General features: G+C 40.0%; 1 protein-coding gene across 14 annotated transcripts in view; it reads right to left on the bottom strand.

Moving 5' to 3' along the window:
- The window catches only part of ENOX2 (ecto-NOX disulfide-thiol exchanger 2), a 287975-nt gene that overhangs the window by 74955 nt on the left and 188040 nt on the right, over nt 1-24980 (bottom strand). For 13 of the 14 annotated variants that reach the window (XR_011565163.1, XM_070783673.1, XM_070783668.1 and 10 more), the window contains one exon: nt 9031-9165. Coding sequence is in view for 13 of the 14 variants with exons in the window: in XM_070783664.1 (XP_070639765.1) it covers nt 9031-9165 (135 nt within the window). In the remaining variant the exon portion in view is untranslated. Of the gene's footprint in view, nt 1-9030; nt 9166-18909; nt 19054-24980 lie in introns of those variants that run through there. The other variant, XM_070783671.1, reaches the window with a different exon arrangement.

Consider the following 24980-nt stretch of genomic DNA (forward strand, 5'->3'; position numbering starts at 1 on the left):
ACGGAGGCAAATGTCATTTCTCTGCTGCCGTCCAATCTTCCCCATGTCTATCTACTTGTATGTCCTTAAATATTTCGATGCCAGCCCCTCTGCAGGTGTTGAGGTTGAAGGAATGAGTAGGACAAAATCATCAACCTCATAGTTTAGTTTGGGAAAAGCCATGCAAAGAGTTACAATGCTTTATCATCAATTATTATTATCATCACTATAATTGCTTATTGGGTGCTTCCATTGTGCTAGGGACTGTGCTAATATAATCTCATTCCAAATGACCTGTGGGCTAGGTACTATTATTATCTTTCCTTTTATAGATAAAGAAACTGGGGCTCAGAGGGTTTAGTCACTTGCCCAATGTTACACAGCCAGTAACTGAGACAAGACCTAGGATTCAAATCCAGATCGGTTTAACTCTAATGCTCTTAACCGCTGCACCACCTCTCAGTGTAGTATGGCAACTGTTTTCATGAATTAGTTTAATTACAGGTATAAGGTGAAACAGGTATGCTGAAAAACATGGTAGATGAATAACAAAATGTTTCTGTATAATTCTTTTTTCCAAGTGTGGTGGATTGAAGGTAGATACAAAATTCTTTGATTCCCCTTCTGTAAAGAGGTGAGGTCTATGTCCCATCCTCTTGAGGATCTGGATGGGTTCTAGAACTGCTTTGACCAACAGAATATGGCAGAAGGGATGTGGTGCACGTTTTCAGGGCCAGGCCTCAAGAGACAGAAAATGTTTACTTGTCTCTGGGAATACTTGCTTATGCGAGCTTCAGTCACAATGTAACAAGTCTGACTACCATGCTGGAGAGACCATGTGGAGAGGGTCCTAGTATAAATGGGAAGGAAGGATCCACCCGAGTCTAGTGTTTTATCTGTCCCCGCCAAGGTGCCATGCTTCTCAGGTGGCTCAGCAGTAAAGAATCCACTGGCTAATGTAGGACACGCTAGAGAAGTGACCTTGATCTCTGGGTTGGGAAGATCCCCTGGAGGAGGAAATGGCAACCCACAGTATTCTCATCTGGAAAATTCCATGGACAGAGGAGCCTGGCAGGTTACCATCCATGGGGTCACAAAGAGTTGGACAAACATTAGTCTACTCTGCTTTTCACAAAGTCCATGGGTCCGCAGGAAGAAAACAATACTTTTTGTGAGAATAAACTCTGTTTTCTACCTATCCAACCTGCAGAGTCCTTCAAATGTTCCTGTCCAAAAGGCTTTCTTAAAGTTGCTTATCTCCACAGCCAAAATTTCCTGTTGACATATTCAATATATGTATTGTCACAGTGTGAGATGATTTAGAGGCCTTTGTTCTACATCCAAAGTCTCAACTGACTTTCACTGAGGTAATGATTTGGGGAAAGAAAGTAGCATTTTTGAGAGTTGTATTTCAAACACAATGCTGGATGGTTTCTGAAACAGAATTATCTCATTTAATCCCCACAATTTAGAGGGATAAACGGGAGGTCAGAGAGAGGTGACTGGCCCAAGGTGGCATCCTTAGAGGGCTCAAGGGAAGGGTTCAGCCCTGGGTCTGGCCCATTCTTTCTCCAAGCACCATCCTGTATGCTCTATAACCAGAGAGATTCGAGATGGACTGGAGGGGGCTATCTTACAGCAACAAAGCTAATTAAGGCCAGACAACACAACTTTGTGGTTACAGAAGTTGGGATTATCTTAAGAGAAGAATACTGAAGGAACCAATAAAAATAAATAAATAAATCCAAAGTCTCAACTTTGACTTACAGGTGAAGTTGGAATTGTAGCAATGTATGAACTAGAGATAGGCAGATATAGGAGCTGGGGTTTTTACTACCCTGCTTGCTTTTTCAGAACTGGACCCTGGTTCTGGCTGGCTGGAGGCCCCGCTCTGCCCTCAGAAAGATGACTTCTCCCCAACCAAGTCCCCCTGGATCCATTAAAGGCATTTCTAATCTTTTAGGTATTCCAGAGACCCTTGATCACAAGGAGGTAATCTGTATGCACAATAAAACCACTGAAATGCAACTACGGATTAGTCTAAAATAAGTGTTCCAAATAGGATCTAATTATATATGCATAATTAAGCTATTTTATAGAAAATTATGATTCCAATTCAGGTATACATTTATGGTACATTATTGCTATCTCTTTAGACTTCCTACAAAATTCATTAGAAAATGAATTACACCTGGATACTGAGAAATTTTAACTCACTACAGTCCTGACTGCCTCCTCTCTACACAGATCCTTGAAAAAACTTTACAGGCAGACAACCTGAAGAGGGAACACAGATTTCTAAGGACAGCTTGGCTAAGTTGTGAGAAGATCTTGACCTTACAACGAGCCATCTTGGAAATTTCTAAGTTTTTGCACAGGGACTCTCAAATTCTACCAAAAATCTGTCCTGCTTCTCCAGAAGATCATCAAAACCCCTGCTTCAGGCTAGTTGGAAAGCTGAGACAGGGCCTGGTTCATGTTGTACATGAACAATGTACAATGACAAACGAGGCAGTAAGCTGGGCTTGGGTGGGTTTTGTGGTATAATTTCATCTCATAAAGACTCTCCTTAATAAATATCAACTTTGATCCCAAATTTCAACCAATGAAGCTTTATTTCTTTAGTATAAGTTTTTGCAATTATCTATCTTTATAGCCCACCTTCCCCCTATTCCTTCCTATTTTGTTCTTTGTGTTCTTGTTAGAACATTTGGCAGATTCAGGGACGCTGTGAACACCTTTGGGAAGGCATTAGGGAGGACATTTCACACCTCATCTTTGGTTCCTAGATTTCTGGATTTTAGAGATGAATAAGATAAAAGCATATACATCTATATATTTAAGGTTGCCAACCTCTTAATTTGCCAAGAAAAGACATGGAAAAAAATAACAAAAACTAACCATGTACCATTTTGCAATTCATAAAAGACAGAACATTTAAAAACCAAAAATATAGGAAATCTATAATCTCTGAATAAAAAATAGTCCTTTCAATTGAGCAAATACAGCTTCATGAAAAATACACTATATTCTTAGCTTCTACACTCTGCATCAGACTAAGGAATGCAGAATCAACTGGTCCTGGATTACATCCCAGTGTGTGGGCTTTGGAGCCACATGGCTAGTGACCCCATGGACTGCAGCCCACCAGGCTCCTCCGTCCGTGGGACTTTCCAGGCAAAAGTACTGGAGTGAGATGCCATTGCCTTTGTTTTGGCTACCTGGTCACAAGTGCAGCTCCCCTTTAGAAACTGAGTGGGATTCTATGACCTATACATCTGAATTCTAATTAACCTCCCTACATGGCCTTCACCTTCTATTCTCATTTATATTTTCCCAGATGATGGTTTATTTTACTTGTAATTTTTCTCTTTAATTGTAATCTTTTTAAAAACTGCCTCAAATGTTTCATGGAATGGGGTGATGGAAATCACTTCAGGATTTAACAATTGTTCCCATACTGTATAATCTTGCATACCTTCCAGTCATTGGTGTCCCATTTCCTCTGCCTGGACTGTTGTTAGTTCCTTGTCTTTTTCACCTGACATTTAACTATATATCCCTGAACACTGAGCTCAAATGTTGTCCCTTCTATGAAACTTCCCTGATCACCACTACCCACCTAACACTTCCTCCATTCCACCCTGGATGAAACAAAACTTTTCCATATGTATCTACTATGACACTTGCTTCATTGTAGTGCAGTGATACAGACTTTGCTGCCTCTGCCACTGGATTCTGAGCTCAAAGGCAATGACTGAAGAATTGATGCTTTTGAACTGTGGTGTTGGAGAAGACTCTTGAGAGTCCCTTGGACTGTAAGGAGATCCAACAAGTCCATCCTAAAGGAAATCAGTCCTGAATATTCATTGGAAGGACTGATGCTGAAGCTGAAACTCCGATACTTTGGCCACCTGATACAAAGAACTGACTCATTTGAAAAGACCCTGATGCTGGGAAAGATTGAAGGCAAGAGTAGAAGGGGACAACAGAGAATGAGGTGGTTGGATGGTATCACTGACTCAATGGACATGAGTTTGAGTAAACTCTGGGAGTTGGTGATGGACAAAGAGGCCTGGCGTGCTGCAGTTCATGGGGTCACAAAGAGTTGGACACGACTGAGCGACTGAACTGAACTGAACTGAACTGAGGGCTTCTCACATACAGCAGGCCTCAATAAATATTTCTTGTATAAATGAATACATAAACCACCACACTTTACTGGATTCTTCATAATAGTTTCCTTGGGAAATCTTGAGAGTGCCATCACTTGGTAGGATTCAAGCTTGTTTCTGAGAGACATTGGTTCTATTTGGTACATTGGTTTATATATCGTTGGCTCTTGGTGAAGTGTCCACCATGATGATGAATAGTGCTCTCCTTTCTCGGAATCTCAACCTTATCTGCCACTGAAGGCACATTCTAATTTGTGGAAAATATTAAAATAATAGAAACCCAAGTCCGGGCCTCCTTGAGGAGCTTGAAGCACAGTGATCTATCATGTGTCACACATCTTCATTCTTTCTTTCTGTTCTCATCAGAGTTTGTCTGCTATGTCCAGTGAGAACCTCTTTCTTACAATGACAGTTTTCATAGATGGGCTGGGTCTTGCTCTGGGAATAAGGTCCATAGTCCACATTTTCCAACATCTCTCATTATGGAGGAGGCATAGTCAATACAGTGGAGACACCATAATGAGGGACACTTCTTCTTTGGGACTTCACAGGCTCCATTTGGTTGCTAAGGATATTTTAATTTAGGCAAAAATAAAGGAAGCAACACACAGTATTCAGCGAGTACCCTTTAAATGGTCCATTCTTGGATTCATCCGGGATGACAGGCAGAACAATGTTCCTTAAGGAGGCAGCTCGACTCTTTTTGGTGCCTCCCTTCATGTGAAAACTAACATTAATCTTATTTGACCAGCTTGGAAAAGCAAATGCTCTTGCAGGAAAGATAGGCACTGGCCAGAGGGGACCTTCTAATCTGGCATCATTGTGGATTAATTTTATCGAACAGCAGTTGTCCAAAAAAACACCATGTTAGATGAAAGGGAGCTCCACACCAAACCCCAGAGATGGCCTGTCTCTGTTCCCCATCCAATGAATGTAATAAGCTAGACATTGCCCTGATGACAGATATGTGTCCAAGAGACTCAGCATCCATGACAATGTGGATTTGGACTCTCTGGGGGACGTCAAGAAAGCTTATGTATCATTTGTTTTTCATCATTGACAAAGCCTTTTCTATTGTCAGAGATAGGCCAGATGAGACAGTTCTGTATGGCTCATTTGCTGCCTTTTCCATTGTAAGGAATTTGGGGCAGTAGGAAGACGAGTAGGGGGATGTTTTATCCCATTCAGTTAAAATATGATATAAAACTATGGCAGCCCCCCTATTTCCCAGACTCTAGCAAGAAGATGGGTAGGCAGCATTGGAGTGTAGTGCCCACTTTCTACTTCTCTGGACACCCCTACCAGATGTATAGGGAGCAGTCATCACCACTGTCAGACACATACTGTTCTCTTTACCTGTCACTGTCCAGTGCTTCTCCAGGGACAAATGTGCCCCTGCATTCATTATACTTCGTTGTTGTTAAGAACAAAAATAAGTCATAATTCAACTTTTTTGTGTGAGTCATCTATCAGATGTGAACTTGAAATAATAAATAATTTTTATTTATTTATTATGAAATCAAGCTGACTTCATTGAGGAATTACTGTGAGTCAGGCATCATTCTAAGACTTTACATTACATGTATTAACTCAGTAATCCTCATGACAATGCTGAGTCATAGATGCTATTATTATTCTGTTTGACAAATGGAGAAACTGACTCAGAGAGAGGTTAGGTAAATTGTCGAAGGTTACACAGTTACTTAATGGCAGAGCAGGGATTTATCTGAACCTAGGCAGTCTATATCCAGGGCCCACATTCTAATCTCAATGATTAAACCGCTTTCCTAGAATAATACAGAAAGGAGAAAAAAATCACTTTACATACAATTGAAGTGATTTTACACATAGTTTTACAAAGTATGTCTCAGTTTAGCACTATTGCCCCATATACATTTAAGAGAGGGGCACTGCTGCTGCTGCTGCTGCTGCTGCTAAGTCACTTCAGTTGTGTCCGACTCTGTGCAACCCCATAGACAGCAGCCCACCAGGCTCCCCTGTCCCTGGGATTCTCCAGGCAAGAACACTGGAGTGGGTTGCCATTTCCTTCTCCAATGCATGAAAGTGAAAAGTGAAAGTGAAGTCGCTCAGTCGTTTCCAACTCTTAGCGACCCCATGGACTGCAGCCTACCAGGCTCCTCCATCCATGGGATTTTCCAGGCAAGAGTACTGGAGTGGGGTGCCATTGCCTTCTCCAAAAATAATACAGAAAGGAGAAAAAAATCACTTCAAATATAATTGAAGTGATTTTACACATAGCTTTACCAAGTGTATCTCAGTTTAGCACTATTGCCGCATATACATTTAAGAGAGGGGCACTGCTGAACTAAATATCAGTATTTCTAAGACAGTTTTCCAAAACTTTCCTTGGAGCATAGCGAAATGATCACTGAATCACAAGGTTAAAGGGGACCCTAAGAGGCCATTTCTTCATAGTCCTTAAGAAAACAAGAGGAGGGCAAAGGAGCTTGAAGTAGAAATTAAAATCACTCTTGAGGTTACAAATGTCTAGTTGGGGTGGATGTGAGGAACACTCAGTAGAGCCAACATTGGCTCCCTAGCAGCCAAGTACTTTTCAATGAAAGTGGCAGCTTAGTAGCCATTTGAAGGAAGTATATTAGTATTTCCTTTATCTTAAATAACATGTAAAATGACTAATAGCAATAATAATGACACTAGTTAAACCTTACCAAGCATTGCGCTAAGTATATTATTTAGCCTTCACAGCAATCCTATGAGGTACATACTATAACCATCTCCATTTTACAGATGAGAAAGCTGAGATACAAATAGGTCAAATACTTTGCTCAAGGTCATGTAGCTAGAAAGTGGCAAAGCCAGGATTTAACACAAGCTGTTGGTCCTTGCAACCTGTGTTATTAAATACTAAGAAGGTACTGTTTCTGCAGAAATAGCCATCTGAGCTACTGTTAGGAAAACAATCCCAATTTTCTAGGCTTAACATTGACCCAAGCACAAGCATTGGGCCTGTAACAATGGTTTGGATGACCTTTTTACTCTCAAAGCTAGGCCTTTTTTGTTGTTCCACATTGTAGATGGCTGGCTAAGCACTGAAGATTACTTTGTGAGCACAGATTTATGTTTAGATGTGGTAATTTACAAATAATCTGATATAAGCTAATGTTTAGTTACCTTGATATCAGAGCAGATCTGGCCTCAAGATATTTTTGACGATATATACCCATACATCTCAGACTTCCATGAACTGGTAATATTTAAGCCAAATCAGATAATCTAGTTGCTCTAGACTATGAGATTGTGATTCAGGACCACTGTATATAAAGCTATAATACATGAAATTTTAGTTTAAATTCTATTATAATGAAATAAGAAAGAAAAATGAAACAAAAAACCCACTACTCCTTTAGGAAATGTTTATGAGAAGTATATTAATTTTGATTTTTAAATGGCCAACATTTTGGAGCACTTAGTGTGTGTCAGGCATTGTCGAAGTATGATTTAATTCTCACAACAACCCTACGTGCATCATTCTAGATTTGTTTCTCAACTTTAATGAGCTTATGAATCACGTGGGGATCATGGGAAAATTCAGGTTTGATTCAGTAGGTTTAGGCTGTGGCCTAAGATTCTGAAATTCTTAACAGCTTCCAGGTTATGTGGACCACACTTTGAGTAGCAAGTAGTGTAGTGCGAGGAGCGAGCTCCGCCCCTGGCAAAAAAGTGCGGGTCTTGTTCACCGAAACTTGGTCTCACCATGTCGTTCTTTCTCTTACCTTCTGGCTGAATTATTCAGTCTCTTTTCTCCACTGAATTTCCTCACTGAGCTATCCTTATTTCAGCCTCTTTTCTCCACTGAATTTCCTCACTGAGCTATCCTCATTCTATTACTCTTTATATCCTTAATTAACATTTAATTAAGCAATTGTTTCCTGATCCTCGCCGACGCCGTCCCCGCTTCGAATTCCCTGGATCCACCGGGGCTGGACCCCGGCAGTGTAGATTGGCCTTAAGTGAATTTGGAAGATTAATGTTTAGGATGTTTTAAAAGTAGTCCAGGATTCGTGATATGGTGATTCTCTAATGTCTTCACAAACCCATTTTAAAAATCAAATTTATATTTCATATATCATTTATAATCATTCAAGAATTTACATTTGCATATTTGCCTACTTGCTAACATTTCTTTGTGACCCTCCAAATCAATACTCGCAGTACTTTCATGGTCATTTAAGGTCATATGCAGAGGCAATACAAGATTTGAGTTGCCCAAGGCACATTAACAAACCCATTTTAATAGTTAATTGCTCTGACATTCCAGGAAGTTTTTTGTGTCTAAACGAAACCCTTCAGATGATATGGCATTTTTATTCTGATTTTTATCTTTAGTGGAAATGGAGTTAGTACACAGTGCTCATTCTCTTACAGGTTACTTTGTTTTAAATATTCGAACAGTTATTCAATGTTAACAATAGTCTTTGGGTTATTTCTCAGCATCTCCTGTCTTTTCCTTTAGGAACCTAAGATTGTGGGGATGTCTAAGTTCTCATTCTAGCTCCACGTTTATTTGTTTCACTTAAGAAATGTATAAAATTAGACAAACTATAATTCCTTGCTGAATTCTCTTGTACTTTTATTTCAATGAACTACTTAAATGTTCAGTGACCATATCCTGCATCTGATATAGCCCTAGCTTGACCATAGTGCAATAGGGAGTATACTAGTAACTACAGGCCACCCTGTAATTCATGAGCTATCAAGCTCATATTACAAAAATGCACACTCTAGGCAGAATCTAGTAAATGTCAACTTCAAAATAAGTTGTGTCATACTGTTATATTTATGTTCACATGGTCAATAAAAAGAAACACTTGTGAGGTGATTAAAAATAGCATACCAGGTAAAATTGGTTGTCCAGCAATTCCCAGTGGTGCCATTCCAAGATTATTCATTGCTGTGGCCCATGCAGTTGGATCAGACATAGGTAGAGTCATTGCAGTTGAATCCACATTCAGAGTTCTACTATTATCAGCTAGAAAGAAATGACAAGCAAAATAATTTGTTGTTTTTAGGTTTCAGTATCTGGTTCACTTATCATTGTGAATCTGGCAAACTCTTTACAGAAATGGACTGATGGACAAGTGCTGGATACAGCCTTAATTTCAGCTCTTTACAAGGGTTAAAACAATACAGCTTGAACTGGCAGGAAGTCATAGAATTTGAACACACAATTTATCAGACAGCATTTTAGTGTTTCTTTCTCTCTTTCTCTCTCTCCCTTTACTCTCCCCTCCTTCCTTCCCTCACTCCTTCCTACCTGTTTTAAAGTAAAAGAAAACTTTTTTTTTTTACAGCAATGTTAGGTTCACAGTGAAAGTGAGGGAAAAGTACAGAGATTACACATATACCTCCACCCCCACACATGCACTGCCTCTCCCATTATCAATATCCCTCACGAGAGTGGTTCATTTGTTACAACTGGTGAATGTATATTGATACATCATAATCACTCAACAGCCATAGTTTACATTAGGCTTCAGTTTGGTGTTTTACATTCTACAGGTTTTGAAAAATTTATAACATATAGCCATATCACACAGGGTAATTTCACTGCCCTAAAATTCCTTTGTGCTCTGCTATTCATCCTTGTCCCCTCCCCCAACCCCAGCAATCACTGATCTTTTACCATCTCAACAGTTTTGCTTTTTCTAGAATGTCATATACTTGGAATCATACAGTATGTAGCCTTTTCAAATTGGCTTTTTTCACTTAGTCTTATGTATTTAAGTTTACTCCAAGTCTTTTCATGGCTCCATAGCTCATTTATCTTTAGTGCTGAATAATATTTCTTTGTCTGGATATACCAGCGTTTATCTTTTTACCTACTGAAGGACATTGTGGTTACTTCAAAGTTTTGGCAATTATGAATAAAACGGCTATAAATATTTGTGTACACATTTTGTGTGAACATAAGTTTTCAACTCCTTTGGGTAAACACCAAAGGAATGCAATCACTGGACCCTATGGTAAGAACATACGTGGTTTTATAAGAAGTCGTCAGTGCACGTGTACCCCAGTGTTCATCACAGCACTGTTTACAATAGCTAGGACATGGAAGCAACCTAGATGTCCATTGGCAGATGAATGGATAAGAAAGCTGTGGTACATATACACAATGGAGTATTACTCAGCTATTAAAAAGAACACGTTTGAGTCAGTTCTAATGAGGTGGATGAGACTGGAGCCTAATATACAGAATGAAGTAAGTCAGAAAGAAAAACACCAATACCGTATATTAATGCATATATATGGAATTTAGAAAGATGGTAACGACAACCTTATACGTGAGACAGCAAAAGAGACACAGATATAAAGAACAGACTTTTGGACTCTGTGGGAGAAGGCAAGGGTGGGATTATCTGAGAGAATAGCATTGAAACATGTATATTACCATATGTGAAAGAGATGACCAGTCCAAGTTCAATGCATGAAACAGGGCACTCAAAGCCGGTGCACTGGGACAACCCAGAGGGATGGGATGGGGAGGGAGGTGGGAGCGGGGTTTGGGATGGGGGGACACATATACACCTGTGGCTGATTCATGTCAATATATGGCAAAACCCACCAAAATATTGTAATTACCTTCCGATTAAAATTAATTAATTTTTAAAAAACGAAGTCATCAATGCTTCTTCCAAAGTACTTGTACCATTTTGCATCCCCACCTCCAGTAAATGAAAGTTCCTATTGATCCACATCATCATCAGTATTCAGTGTTATCAGTATTCTGGATTTTGGCCATTCTAACAGGTTTGTAGTGGTATTTTGTTGTTGTTTTAATTTGCATTGCCCTGATGACATATGATAGAAAGCAGTTTTTCAATATCCTTATTTACCATCCATACATTTATTTTCTTTGATGAGGTGGGGGTGGAGCTTCCCTTGTAGCTCAGTTGGTAAAGAATCTACCTGCAGTGCAGGTGACCTGGGTTCAATCCCTGGGTTGGGAAGATCCCCTGGAGAAGGAAATGGCAACCCATTCCAGTATCCTTGCCTGGAAAAATCTCATGGACAGAGGAACCTGGTGGGCTGCAGTCCATGGGGTCGCAAAGAGTCGGGCACGACTGAGCGACTAACACACTTACTATATGAGTCACTGGTCTATTTTTCAATCAGGTTGTTTGTTTTACTATTGTTGAATTTTAAGAGTTCCTTGTATATTTTAGACAATAGTCCTTTATCAGGTATGTATTTTGTAAATACTTTCTTCAAGTCTATGGCTTGTTTTCTCAATCTCTTGACATTGTCTTTCACAAAGTTTTTAATTTTAATGAAGTTTAGGTGACCAAAAATTTCTTTCATGGATCATAATTTTGGTGTTATAGTTAAACAGTTATACCCATATCCAAGGTGTCATCTAGGTTTTCTCTTATGTTGTCTTCTAGGAGTTTTATAGTTTTGCCTGTTACATTTTGGTCTATGATCCATTTTGAGTTAGTTTTGTGATGGGTATAAAATTTGTATGTAGATTCATTTTTTTGCATGTGGATGTCCAGTTGTTTCAGCACATTTGTTGAAGAGACTACCTTTGCTCCATTCACCAAAGATCTGTTGATTCTATTCATGTGGGTCTATTTCTGGGCTCTCTATTCTGTTTCATTGATCTATTTGTCTATTCTTTCACCAATGCCACACTGTCTTGATTACTGTAGCTTTATAGTAAGTCTTAAAGTTGTGTAGCATCAGTTTTCCAACTTTGTTCTTCTTCAATACTGTGTTGGCTATTCTGATCAGGTCTTTTACCTCTCCATAAACTTTAGAATAATTTTTTTTTCATATCTACAAAATAACTTGCTTGGGTTTTGATTGAAATTGCATTGAATCAAGTTGGGAAAAATCGATATCTTGACAGTATTGAGTCTTCCTATCTATGTCGTGCTGGAGAAGATTCTTGAGAGCCCCTTGGACTGCAAGGAAATCAAACCAGTCAATTTTAAAGGAATTCAACCCTGAATATTCATTGGAATGACTGATGCACCAATACTTTGGCCACCTGATGCACAGAGCCAACTCACTGGAAAAGACCTTGATGCTGGGAAAGATTGAAGGTGAGAGGAGAAGGGGATGACGGAGGATGCGATGGTTGGATGGCATCACCAACTCGATGCACATGAGTTTGAGCAAGCTCTGGGAGTTGGTGATGGATAGGGAAGCCTGGTGTGCTGCAGTCCATGGGGTCACAAAGAGTCAGACATGACTGACTGAACTGAACTGAACAAGACACTTAGTATCATTTTAAATAATATTATACTATACTAATTATTACTATTATCATTATTAAGGGAAGATATGAGAGAGGATTGCACTGCTTATATTAATATTAGAATTCTGCATGTCTTCTTCCAGCATGGAATGAATGGTCTATAGGGAAAGATACTGGATAGCTTCTTTCCCTCTAAAGCTTCAGAGCATTGCTTTCCATTATTTTAATGAACTCAAATAGCAGACACACTCACATTCAAAGGTTAGTACTTAGCGACTGAACAACAACAAAATCCATGAACATGAAATATCTATTTCTTCTTTGATTTTTGAACCAGCATTTTTTAGTTTTCTGAGTTTTTCTTTTCAAGTGTACACAGCACAGGAGCTTGGAATAATTAAGACATTTCCCATTCTTCTCATAGTCTAGTTGCAAATGATTACTTCATCAGCATCCATCCGAACTACTCATGCTTGCAAACCAAGAAAAACCACCCAAGGGCTTCTATAGTACCATGGAAAAGAAAAAATACATTCCTAACGGAATTTCACATCTTTGAGGCAGTACTATTGAGTTGGACACACCATTAACAAACATAAACTTAGCCAATTGAGTATTTCAGGTGTTAGGATAGCAGAGAACAAGTAGATAGGAGACAGTCCCTGCCCTTAAAGGTTATACAATCTAATTGAAGAGACTGATGATGATGGTGTTGATTACTACTATTATCACTATTATTACTATTATCACCACCTCTATCCATTACTGGACTTCCCTGGTGGCTCAGATGGTAAAGCATCTGTCTACAATGTGGGAGACCCGGGTTCGAGCCCTGGGTTGGGAAGATCCCCTGGAGAAGGAAATGGCAATCCATTCCAGTACTATTGCCTGGAAAATCCCATGGACAGAGGAGCCTGGTAGGGTACAGTCTATGGGGTCGCAAATAGTCGGACACGACTGAGCGACTTCACTTCACTACACTTTATCCATTACTGCCACCATCAAACACTTGCCATATGTTAGGTAAAGCTCTTGGCATGCAGTGTTTTCATTTAACTTTCAAAACAACCCGATGAGATAAGGGCTCTTTATAACTCCATTTAATAGATGAGAGGCTTTGAAGACTTACATATGTAGTTCAAGGTCACACAGGATGTATACTTTTAGGCACCATGCTTTGGTATCTCCAAGTAAACAATTAGGAAACAGTGAAAGACTCAAATGGTATAGACTAGGAATGTTATTGAAGTTTAAGGAACGCTTTTAGGAGAAGACAGGATTTGAAACAATGGGCAAGATTTCTATAAAATATGTCTTGAGTTATGGTTAGTTATTAAATAGGTAAAGAAGAGGGGGTAAGACATTCCAGACCAGGGACGAGAAGTAAGCAGAGATGTTGAAGTGGATGATACATGCATATGCATGTATACATTGCACAGTTGGGAGAGACATAGTTGTAAGTCACCTGAGCACAAAACGTCTTTTATTTTGGTGAACTTCCCTCTGACTACTGATATGCATTAAAAAAGAAACCTTTCCATTGCTTTCCTCCTACCTCCCAGTATGCACTCCTGCCAATTACACCCCGGAAGGCAACTCTTTCCTAATAGTAGCTTGCTAACATTCGTCCATCACATCCTTCCAACCTGGCAATATGAGGGATGAACCATGACTGGGTTATTTACACAAGTGCTATTTTGGACAATGATTGGTCATTAGAAGTAAATGCATGTGGCCAAAAACATAATTTCTGAAATGCTAGTTTTTATTATTCTTCTAGACAGACTGCCTTTGCTTCCCCTCCATAAACCACTCCCTGCCCCCAAGAGTGATTGATGGCCCTAAGCATTTGTTACTGCAGTCAGAAGTTAAATTTCAGAACTGGTGGTTTCTCCGTCTGTAGGAGCTCTAGTCCTCACCCCCAGTTTTCAGTGTTCACCTTGAAGGCATACAAGGCTGGAAATAGCCTCCTTGTAAATAAGATCAAGAAAACATGGGCATCAAATATCCTTTGGGCCAAGAGTTTATATAATGATTATTAGGTTCATCTTGACTCCCAATTGCCAACTAGAGGGGCAAGTTTTTAGAGAATGTCATAGCTGGAAGGGACCTTTAGACATTACTGAGTCTACACTTTGATTTTCTCTGCTGGCTGCAGAACAACTTAGAGGAAACAGCTAGGTTTAAAAGGACTGAACCCTAATGTGAAAAATATTTTCTTGTGCAGCAGTTTGGGAAATGTATAAGAGAATTAGGAATTATTCTCAATATAGAATTTTGAGATTAAAGAAGAAGAGTTTACAATGTACCTAGCCAAGCCCTGGACTAATTTGGTGGGGGTGGAGGGAGAATGAACTAAATTATCAGTTTTTTTTAAAGGACAATACTATATCACTCTTTTCAAAATATATATTAATTCACAGTGCTTGTAAAAACATTAGCAAGTAGAGTTCCTGTTAGGCTTGTTTACAGTGAACAGATAAGGACGATGCATAATTAACAGCATTATTTTGCTACAGTGAGCTCAGTTCTTAAATCCTCAAGGAGTTCTGCTTTAAATGCCCGTCTCATCTCCCTCCCTTCCCCCAACACCCATCTCCACCTGTTAAATCCAACTCATTTCTCAAGGATCTTCTCAAATGCCTCCTGTCTGTGAAGCCACTTCACTAAAATTAATCACTTCTTCCTATATTTTCTCATAATATTTTATCTAGAATTTGATTTTCATATATTTGCTTATTCTCTCACTTCTCCCCAAACCAAACCAAGCTTTTATTGAGCCTTAGTATATGCCATGTTCTGTGCTAGTGACTAGGCATACAGAAATGAACAAGTCATTTATTATTCTGGAAGAACTCACCATACCATGAGAGGCATGACATATAAACAACCAAATACAAATCATTATAATCAGTGCTGTAACAAACTATGAGTAAAGTGCTATAGGAACAAAGATGGAGTAATGAAATCTGCTGGAATGGGTTTGGACATATGTGTTCGGGGTTGAGAGGTGGAGGAGAGCAGGACTAGTCAGGGAAGCCTTCACTGGCAAAGAATCATTTGAAAAGAGTCTTTAAAAGGGATAGGATTTTCTCCTAGGTGGTGAATGGAGGATTAGGCTTGAAGAGCATTCCAGGAAGCAAGAACAATGAACATTTACCTCTGCCTTGAATTACAGTTATTGGATATACATTTGTCTTCTGCTAGCCTGCATACTCCTTTAGGTCAAGGGCTGGGTTTGGGGTATCTTTGTTTTCCCATTTCTTATGTTAATGTTTAGTATGGGGTAGGTATTCAAGAAATACTTGAATGAATGAATAAAGAAAATCCAACTTATATTGATTTGGGGCACAATAAGCAGTCTATGCAATGACACTCATTTATTATTTGTATACCTTTCCAGAATGATAAATTGCCTTAAAATGGATGGCATAATTGCTAAACTGATTCTCTGTCCAGGACAACTGAATTTATATGTAGGAATTTACTTAAGAGTTATAACCAGGGATAGATACACTCAACTAATACACCCAGTTTGATCTTATTGGCTATAATCTTTTCCCCATATAGGCACAGCCATATATATAAGCTGGAGAAGGCAATGGCACCCCACTCCAGTACTCTTGCCTGGAAAATCCCATGGACAGAGGAGCCTGGTAGGCTGCAGTCCATGGGGTCGCTAGGAGTCAGACACGACTGAGCGACTTCACTGTCACTTTTCACTTTCATTCATTGGAGAAGGAAATGGCAACCCACTCCAGTGTTCTTGCCTGGAGAATCCCAGGGATGGGGGAGCCTGATGGGCTGCTGTCTATGGGGTCGCACAGAGTCGGACATGACTGAAGCGACTTAGCAACATATATATAAGCAAGATTGCAAGTTTCTACTTTCAAAGAGAAATCCAGATGATCATTTCTGGCAGCAATCTGGATTTAAGGTGTGCATTAACAAAACATGCTGTGCTAAACATCTGTTACAAATCATTACTTAATGGTTGAAAAGTTAAGTCTTGATTAACTTTTCAGACTACAAATGGACATCTAACAATTTTTTTAGGTGTTTTATAAAAGTAGTTCCATGTCACTAAAGGAAGATATTGCTCATTTTCCCATGAGTCCCACACTCATGGGCAGGAGGCAAATATATTCAGAAGGTTAAGTGCTAGTGGTTGTCAAATGGTCTTCAAAATGTCTCACCCAAGTCTGTAGATCATGTCCTGCTATGCTGGTTCTCTTGTTCTGCTTGTGTGGCAACTCCTCAGGACATCACAAGTTGTAGAGTGGCTATAAATGTGTGTCCTAGGTAAGCTGATTGAAGATTAGCACTTTGGAACAAGAGTTCATTAGCACCAAAAAAATTTAAAAGACTGGGAAGTGAACACCTACTCTAAGCTGGTATCACCACATAACTATCAAATCACTACTGCCATCTGTTTATTTTTGCATTGTTTATGCTTCACTGATTAAGTACTCAGGTACTGTCAAAGTTATTTGATCTTGAAGACAATGCACACACACACACATTCTGTGATAACCTCATCCTTTAGTAGAGTTATTTCCAATATTTCCTTTGAAACAAGTTCAGTATATTGTTGCCATTTTGCCAAATATATTTTATTAAGACATAAGCTCTTTTCTGATGATTTACTCTCCTACAGTTTTCTTTCTTTTGTTCAGGTTTACATCCATTGTTTTTTATGCTTGCTATAACTTGATTACACGGAGAAGGCAATGACACCCCACTCCAGTACTCTTGCCTGGAAAACCCCATGGACGGAGAAGCCTGGTGGGCTGCAGTCCATGAGGTCGCTAAGAGTCGGACATGACTGAGCGACTTTACTTTCCCTTTTCACTTTCATGCATTGGAGAAGGAAATGGCAACCCACTCCAGTGTTCTTGCCTGGAGAATCCCAGGGACGGGGGAGCCTGGTGGGCTGCCATCTATGGGGTCGCACAGAGTCAGATACGACTGAACTGACTTAGCAGCAGCAGCAGCAGTACAAAGTTGAGGAAAGAACTTTGTCAACAAACATCTATTGAAAGTCTCTCAAGAGTAGGAAGTAATCTTGCCTAGGGATCAAGAGCACGGATATGGGAGTCAGATGGGTCTGGACCAGTTAGCTCTGCTACTTAGTAACTGTAATGTGATCATTAATTCTCTTTTCTTTTCTTCTCTTTTTGCCAGCCTGCCTTCCAATCTTCCTTTCATATTTAGCGTATGTTCACTGAATATCTTCTATGTGTTGGCATTATTCTAGATATTGAGGATATTATGGTGAGCCAAGCAGGCCTCATCCTTGGTTTTATGAAGCTAACACTACAGTGAAGGAGGGGGATATAAAAATATGAATGAATATAAAATAATTACACATTATGATAAATGCTCTGAATAAAGAACTGCGTCTGATGAGAAAAATGTCAAGCGACAAAATTAGGAAAATGATAGTATCTACCTTAAAAGTGTATTGAAGATTAAATTAGATAATGTGGGTGAAGAATTTAGCATGGCTTCTGGGTCATATTGAGCACTTGCTAAGTGGTAATCATAACATGGTAATAAATAAGATGATGATGTAGAAGTAGTCCTAGCCTTCAAGGGTTCAAAGTCTACTGAGAGACAGCATATATATGAGTTATTGCACTACACTATACAGATAACAAAACTGAGGCGTGGAGAGTTTAGGTCATCAGCTCAATATCACACAGCTAATAAGTGGTAGAACAGGAATACAAGCCCAGACAGCTCTATTGCCAATGACCACAGTCTTATCCATCATACTAAACTCCCCCCCAAAAGAGCCCCTTTATTGACTGTGTTCCCCTAGATCATTAAAAACATTACTATCACAGCTCTTACTACATTATATTTTCATCACCTTTTTCTGTGGTTGTCTCTCCTGCTAGGCTCTGGAATCCCTTATTCCTCCTTGTTATTCCTAATGCCTAGATACTGTATCTGACATACAGAACATGTTCAGTAAACAATTTTAAACAAATTAATAAGGAAATCTATGAGTATATATAAGGGAGGCCTGCACAGACATTGTTCTTTCCAGAAGCAGATGCCAAACTATTTAAAACGGGATACTATTTTGTTGTTGTATTAAGATGAAGTCTATTTTAGTGGGTTTCTTATGAATATTTTAAATGGAGAGAGAGGAGATAAAACGGTATTATAGTCCAAACATGCTGATAATGTAAGAGAATCACAATTACAGAAATACTAACTTTAACAATGATAGTTCTGGAGATAGGGAGATAATTTTCATCACAGAGAAATTCTTTATGGGTAAGAAAGAACTGACTGGAATTTCTTGAGAATTTAAAGTTATTAAACTTACTAAAATAAATGTGTGTGTAGCAGCCATATTTGTTAATACCTTGAGGGTAGGGAATATAAACCTCATTTACTTTTGTATAGTCTACAGTGACTAGCTCAAAGTAGGTGCCAATAAATAGGCTTTTAAATAAATTAACTCTGCAAGGACTCAGTAATTGTCCAAGTGGGACTTACCTGCAATGCCTATTTCATAGAGCCATAGCCATATAAGATGGCACTGTGTGATCCAGAACAGAACTTAGCTGCTAGTCATTTTTGCAGAAGGAAAATGGTGGTTCAAAGCTGGGTAAGACATCAAACCTCTGGAACATATCAGGATTTAGATAAATGGTGAATGATAGTAATTATAAGACCAATAATAGTTAATACTTTTTAAATTCTTATGTGCCAAGCATTATTCTAGGCACTTTATATACATTAATTTGAAACTCAAAGCCCTATAAAGTAGGACCTCTCATCATCCCCATTTTACTAATGAGGGTAATGGAAACAGAAAAGTTAAGTGACCTGTACAAGCTAACCTCATACATTAGCTTGCAGTGGAGCTGGGATTCAAACCCAGGCAGTCTGGCTCCACTGATCCACAGTTCATGCTCTTAACTGCTGTTCCATATATAAACCCAGTGGTTCAGTGGTAAAGAATCCACCTGCCAATGCAGGAGATGTAAGAGTCATGGGTTTGGTCCCTGGGTCGGGAAGATCCCCTGAGTAGGAAATGGCAACCTGCTCCAACATTTTTGCCTGGAGAAATCCAGGGACAGAGGAGCCTGGTGGGCTACCATCCAGCAGGTCAAACAGTTGGACATGACTGAGTTAGCATGCATGCACCTGGAAATAACACTAGGAATACCAAGACAAAGGAAAAGAGAGGAAGTTAAGAAAATGCTTGCATGGAACATGGCAGAAAACCCCATCTCTAGCATATTATACAGGACCTTGCATGCAGCAGGTATACAAGGTCTATGTTGTGGAAGATTATGGCACAAGGGCAGGGTGGGGTGTCTTAGAACTCAATAATATTGTATTTTCTGTTCTGCAGCTAAGGGAAAGGAAGCAGCAGGATAAATCATGTTTGGGGTCTACATTAAGCCTAGGGCTCAAGAGTTTATCTTCTGTTTGGTATTTGTTGCTCAGGAAGCAATATTGTGCATTGTACATGTTATTTTAAATCCTTCTTCATTTTCTTTGAAAATTAACAATCCATCATTGTGAACAATGCACTGACACCCCAGGCACACCCCCATTCTCTGTCTGATCACAGATGTCACCAGTGACGCCACATCTTGCATCATGGCTATGCAGGGTCAGAGAATTGATGGGGGCTTTAAGACAAGGCTCCCCAGAGGCTTGAGAGAGATGATGCTACTAGGCAATACTCTTTATGAGTATTACCAAGGATGGATCAAGGAACCACTCAAAGGGATCAGGATATCACAACATACTCTTTCTTGGGGAAGGGAGAGAGAAGGAAGGGGAGGGAAAAGAAAAAAATAAAGGGAAAGGTTTTTATGCTGGCTTATATAGTAAGTAATTATTCTCACATGAGCTGTGAGTGTGGTGGGGCAGAGCTAGATCCTCAGGGTCTGCGGATGAGAACCTCAGGATAGAGGGTGTTTCACAAAGTAACCTTCATGCTATAAGCCTCATTGTTCTAGTCTATAAGCTGAAGAGTCCTGGAGAGAGCCACCTCCATACTGGAGCAGTAATAGGAATGTTCAAGGTTTTAAACTAGATATATAAGAAGCTAGGGTGCCAAGCCAGCCCTCCAGATGGCAGTTGCAGTGGGGTTGGGGTGTAATGAGGAAGAAGGTCAAACATTTTGGCATATGCCTCTCCAAGGAACTCACAGCATTTACCCTACATTTATGAAGGGATCAGGGTACAGTGGGAGGAGTACAGACCTGGGGCCCAGATCTCAGATCAAGTCTTGGCTCTGTTATTTACCAGCTGTGTGACTTTAGGCAAGTTTCGAAAACTCTTTAGCCTGTTTATTCACATGCAGTTAGAGATAATGGTATCTATCTTTCACGTACTAAGCTAATGATAATAATGTTGATTCCTAATATTGATTAAATGCTTGCTTGTGTGAATGCATGCTTAGTCGCTTCAGTCGTGTCTGACTGTTTGCGACCCCATGGACTGCAGCCCGCTAGGCTCCTCTGTCCACGGGATTCTCTAGGCAAGAATATTACAGTGGGGTGCCATGCTCTCCTCCAGAGGATCTTCCCAACCCAGGGATGGAACCCAAGTCTCCTGTGTCTCCTACATTGCAGGCAGATTCTTTGCTGCTGAGCCACCAGAGAAGCTGATTAAATGCTTATTATATGCCAAACACTATTTTAAGACTTTATATGAGTTATTTCATCTAATCTGCATAACAATCCTATGAGATAGGTAAGATTTATCATTAGATCCATTTTACAGATAAGCAAAATGGAACACAAAGAAGTTAGGAAGTTACCGAGGGTCCCAGATGGAGTTAATGCTGGAGGTGAAATTCAGATTCAGGCAGTGTGGCTCCAGATCCCACACTTTTGGCCGCTGAGGTATATCCTATCACCACACTATAAAGAACGCAGAACCTGAGATCTGACACAGACCAAGTACTCAGTCGTGATTTAACCCCACTTCCCTTATCATTACCTTTCTTTTTTTCTGTATAAGAAAGAAACTATTTGGCTGCTGTGTGGGGGTCCCTTCTCCCACTTCCCTAAGTTGGAGCAGGGGCCTCCTTAGTTACTTCAGGGTGATTTGGCATGAGTGAGTTGAAGAATCTCAGAGATAGTCCTTGTCAATTCAATGTGATGAGCTGAATGTGAGCCAGGAAAACAGGTTGAAGTCGGAGGCAAGGGTGGTGGAGTCCCAGCAGGCTCTACGATGGGAACCTTGGAGGGCTTCCTCTGTCAGTAAAAGCAGAGGCGAGCTGTCCTAGAGAGGCTGTCTTGGGCTTTGCTGAGGTCCATAATTCCCCACTCTTGGCTTCTTGGGCTTCTGAGATACCAGTGAACTCATATTACACTGGTCAAGGGTGAATGGTTGACCGTGGTTCTCTAGTCCCTAGGATTGCATCATCACATTCCACGTATTCCCTCACCTAACATTTACATAAAGAACACCAGAAGCATAACTGGGCCACAAAAAATGCTACTAGACACCAGCTCCTTTAACATCTCTACTAATTGCCTGATAAGCCACACGTTTCTTTTCCTGGTTTTGAGACAGACACATGACTATTACTGTCTGATCCCAGATAGTGTAGTTACCGGCTTTCAACTGGAAATCTTACTATTTAATTAACTAATTGCATTTCAGATACTGAGCCTGCTCTTTAGGTTAATGGCATGGTTGGTGGTGGAGGTGGGTGTGTAGAGAAAGAACAAAATAGAAGCATAAAACTGAAAGTTCCCAAAGCTCTGTGGTCAATGCTTTTCTGAGGTAAGTTGCGTAAGAGATGACTTGGCAACCCCGCAGCTAGGCTGTTGGAAGTCTGGCAAGATCTCTTGGAGGAAAAACAAATAAACAGCCCAGAGGTTAATCCACAAGCCGTTTTGCTTTAGCCCTTGTTGCTGAAAATCTTTCCAACATGTTTCAGTCCACTTCCTTGCCATAGGAGATAGAGTAAAACAAAGATAAATATAGCCTGGGCTAGATCTGGAATTAGGAGGGCTGAGTTTGAGCTCCGGCTCCACTATTTACTTGTGCTGCCGTAATCGCTTACACCCGTGTTTGTCCAAGTGCGTTCCAATCATGTGCATCAGAATCACCTGGAGTGCTGGCTAAACAGCCAAGTTCCAGGGTCCATGGCTGAGGCTTTCATCTGAGTGGTGCCAAGAATCTGCCTGTTGAACAAGCAGCCTAGATAACTCTTATGCCCACTACACGTTTGCAAAACACAGAGTTTCAGTTTTCTCATCTGTAAATAAGAATGGTGAAAACAACACATGTGGTCAACCCGAATCTTTGAGTGAGGTTATGGCAGAGCTTCAGGATACATTCTGAATATTAATTTAACAAACATGTTAAATCCATGTAGCATTTGATGGTACCAAGGTGAAAAATCCATGTTTCTCTGCTCTTTGAGGGGCTCATAGAGTAATGGGAGAGACAAACGTGAAAACAAAATTATTGTTTGATAATGGCTAAATGGGTGTGAAGAAAGGGGAGGCAGTTACTCTGCTAGTATGAGAGGTGGTGGTGGAGGTGGGAGGGGAGCATAGAGGAAGTGATGCTAAGCTGGAGAAGATTATTTTAAAGTGGGTTTTGAGAGAGAAGTCAATTATGGTACTGTGGGTATCTTAAAAGTGTAGCAGATAAGGCTGTATTTGTGCTAAGTCTAAAACCTATAATAGAGTTCTTGTTTGGGGGGATGGGTATGAGTGGAGAGTATTTTCTGTATCTGTTTACTTATTACTCCTGGCTCCTAGAAGTAGAGTGTTAAACTGGAGTCATTTTGTGTTCTCCAGTGTGTGGGACTCTGAGAGGATGGGTATTCAAGTATGTTGTTGACTTGCACTGCAAGTCACTAACTGCAAGGCCATGGTCTAAGTTAGGGGGTGGGACACTGGCTATGAGCACTATAAACAAGTCAAGTGTTAAATCCTACTGATAATGGGAACTCTGGCTTGAGAACTAGCTGCCTCAGCAGAGAGATCCTCGAATATTAAGGGCAATGCTATATATACACATACAGCCACAGCAGGCAGTGACTAATGGCTCTGCTTTGGGCCAGCAACTCTGGCCCCGTTCTGGCTTCTTTACCTCTACAGGCCAGCCCAACTTGAGTTTTCAAACTCCACCTCAATTTGAAAATAATCAGGAAACAAAAGCCTTTACTATACAGAACGTCACACTGTCCCCACTTCCCTTCACGTTTCAAAATGACTGAGGTTTTCTGGAAACCTGTAACACACTTTCAACAACTCCTTTCATGCCTTTGCCCAGACCAAGGATAATAAACTCTCAACCCTTAATGCTGTATGACCTCAAGCAAAGAAAAAATGGAGTTGTAACAATGATTAAGATCGTGGTTTTGGATTACATCTGAGTTCTAATCTTGGCCTGCAGCTTATTAGCTGCATGATTCTAATGAAGTGACTCTGTTCATTTTCCACATTTGAAAAATGAGGAGAACAACAAGTACCTATCTCATAGGGTTGTGGTAAGGATTAAAAGAGAAGATATGTTGGAAAAAAAGCCCCACTGCAATGCCTAGCTTAATAAGTAGTAGCAGAATACTAGTAATCATTATTAATACATTAACCATACTGGGCATTACCTCTGATACCTTTTGGAAAACAGGGGCTATTATGGGTGAGGAGAGAGGGGAGTGTTTTGATTACTTCAGGGGAAAAGAACAGGAAAGTACCAGTATAGGAACCAGCCATTAATAATAGTGGGGAATGTATTTAAACGAAGAAGAAGAAGATGGCTTCTCTTTAACCAATTCTTTACCAACAGCACTGCCAGAAAGAACAGCAGGACTAACGTATATGCCTCTTATTTGATTGATGCATTTTCTAAAAGCGGTACTGCTAATAAAATCCTCAAAAGATTTTCCAGTGTTACCTTCCTCCAAACCCATCAGACCTGCTGCCAAAACCCACTTGCTTTTTTTTCTCCAAAAGCATGAATGGCATTTGTATCCAGGCTCTTCTCTCATGATCACCTCACCTACGGTGGAGGAAAAGCACAATAAGTTAGTGTCACGTCTCAATTATCCGTGACCAGGATTGGGGGCAGTGGGGTAGGCAGGAGAAGAGGTTACTCTTCATGGCCAGCTTTCCAGGAAGACAAAGGAAGGTTAGAAAGGGAGGTCACAGCATGGACCTGTGTGACAGCTGGGCAGAGGACACCCACTCTATGTATCAGCCTATTCTAGGAATAATTCGTATGCAAGTGATTTGGTCAGCAGTTTGTGATTCTGGAACACTATTCATAAAAGTGCCTTTCCTGGAATCTATCTTATATATGACGTATTTTTCCCCATTTAATTCAATAGTTCTCCTGAATATTTTAATACAGCAATAGTAGTCCAAATAGCAAACACATGTGAGTTATTGACTTTCTTTCCTTTTATCCATTTCTGCTGTAACTGAAATTTTCTTCCTGAGTGAATCTCCAGGCCACTAGTGACATTACCTTTAATCCATTCGTGTTTCTTTTTCTTTCTTTCTTTCTTTTTTAAGTTGGTATTAACATGGAAGAGACATAAGCAGTTAAAAAATAAAAGATGTCTAGGTTGGTGA

Source organism: Bos indicus, chromosome X (genome assembly GCF_029378745.1).
Source record: "Bos indicus isolate NIAB-ARS_2022 breed Sahiwal x Tharparkar chromosome X, NIAB-ARS_B.indTharparkar_mat_pri_1.0, whole genome shotgun sequence".
NCBI classification, from domain to species: domain Eukaryota; kingdom Metazoa; phylum Chordata; class Mammalia; order Artiodactyla; family Bovidae; genus Bos; species Bos indicus.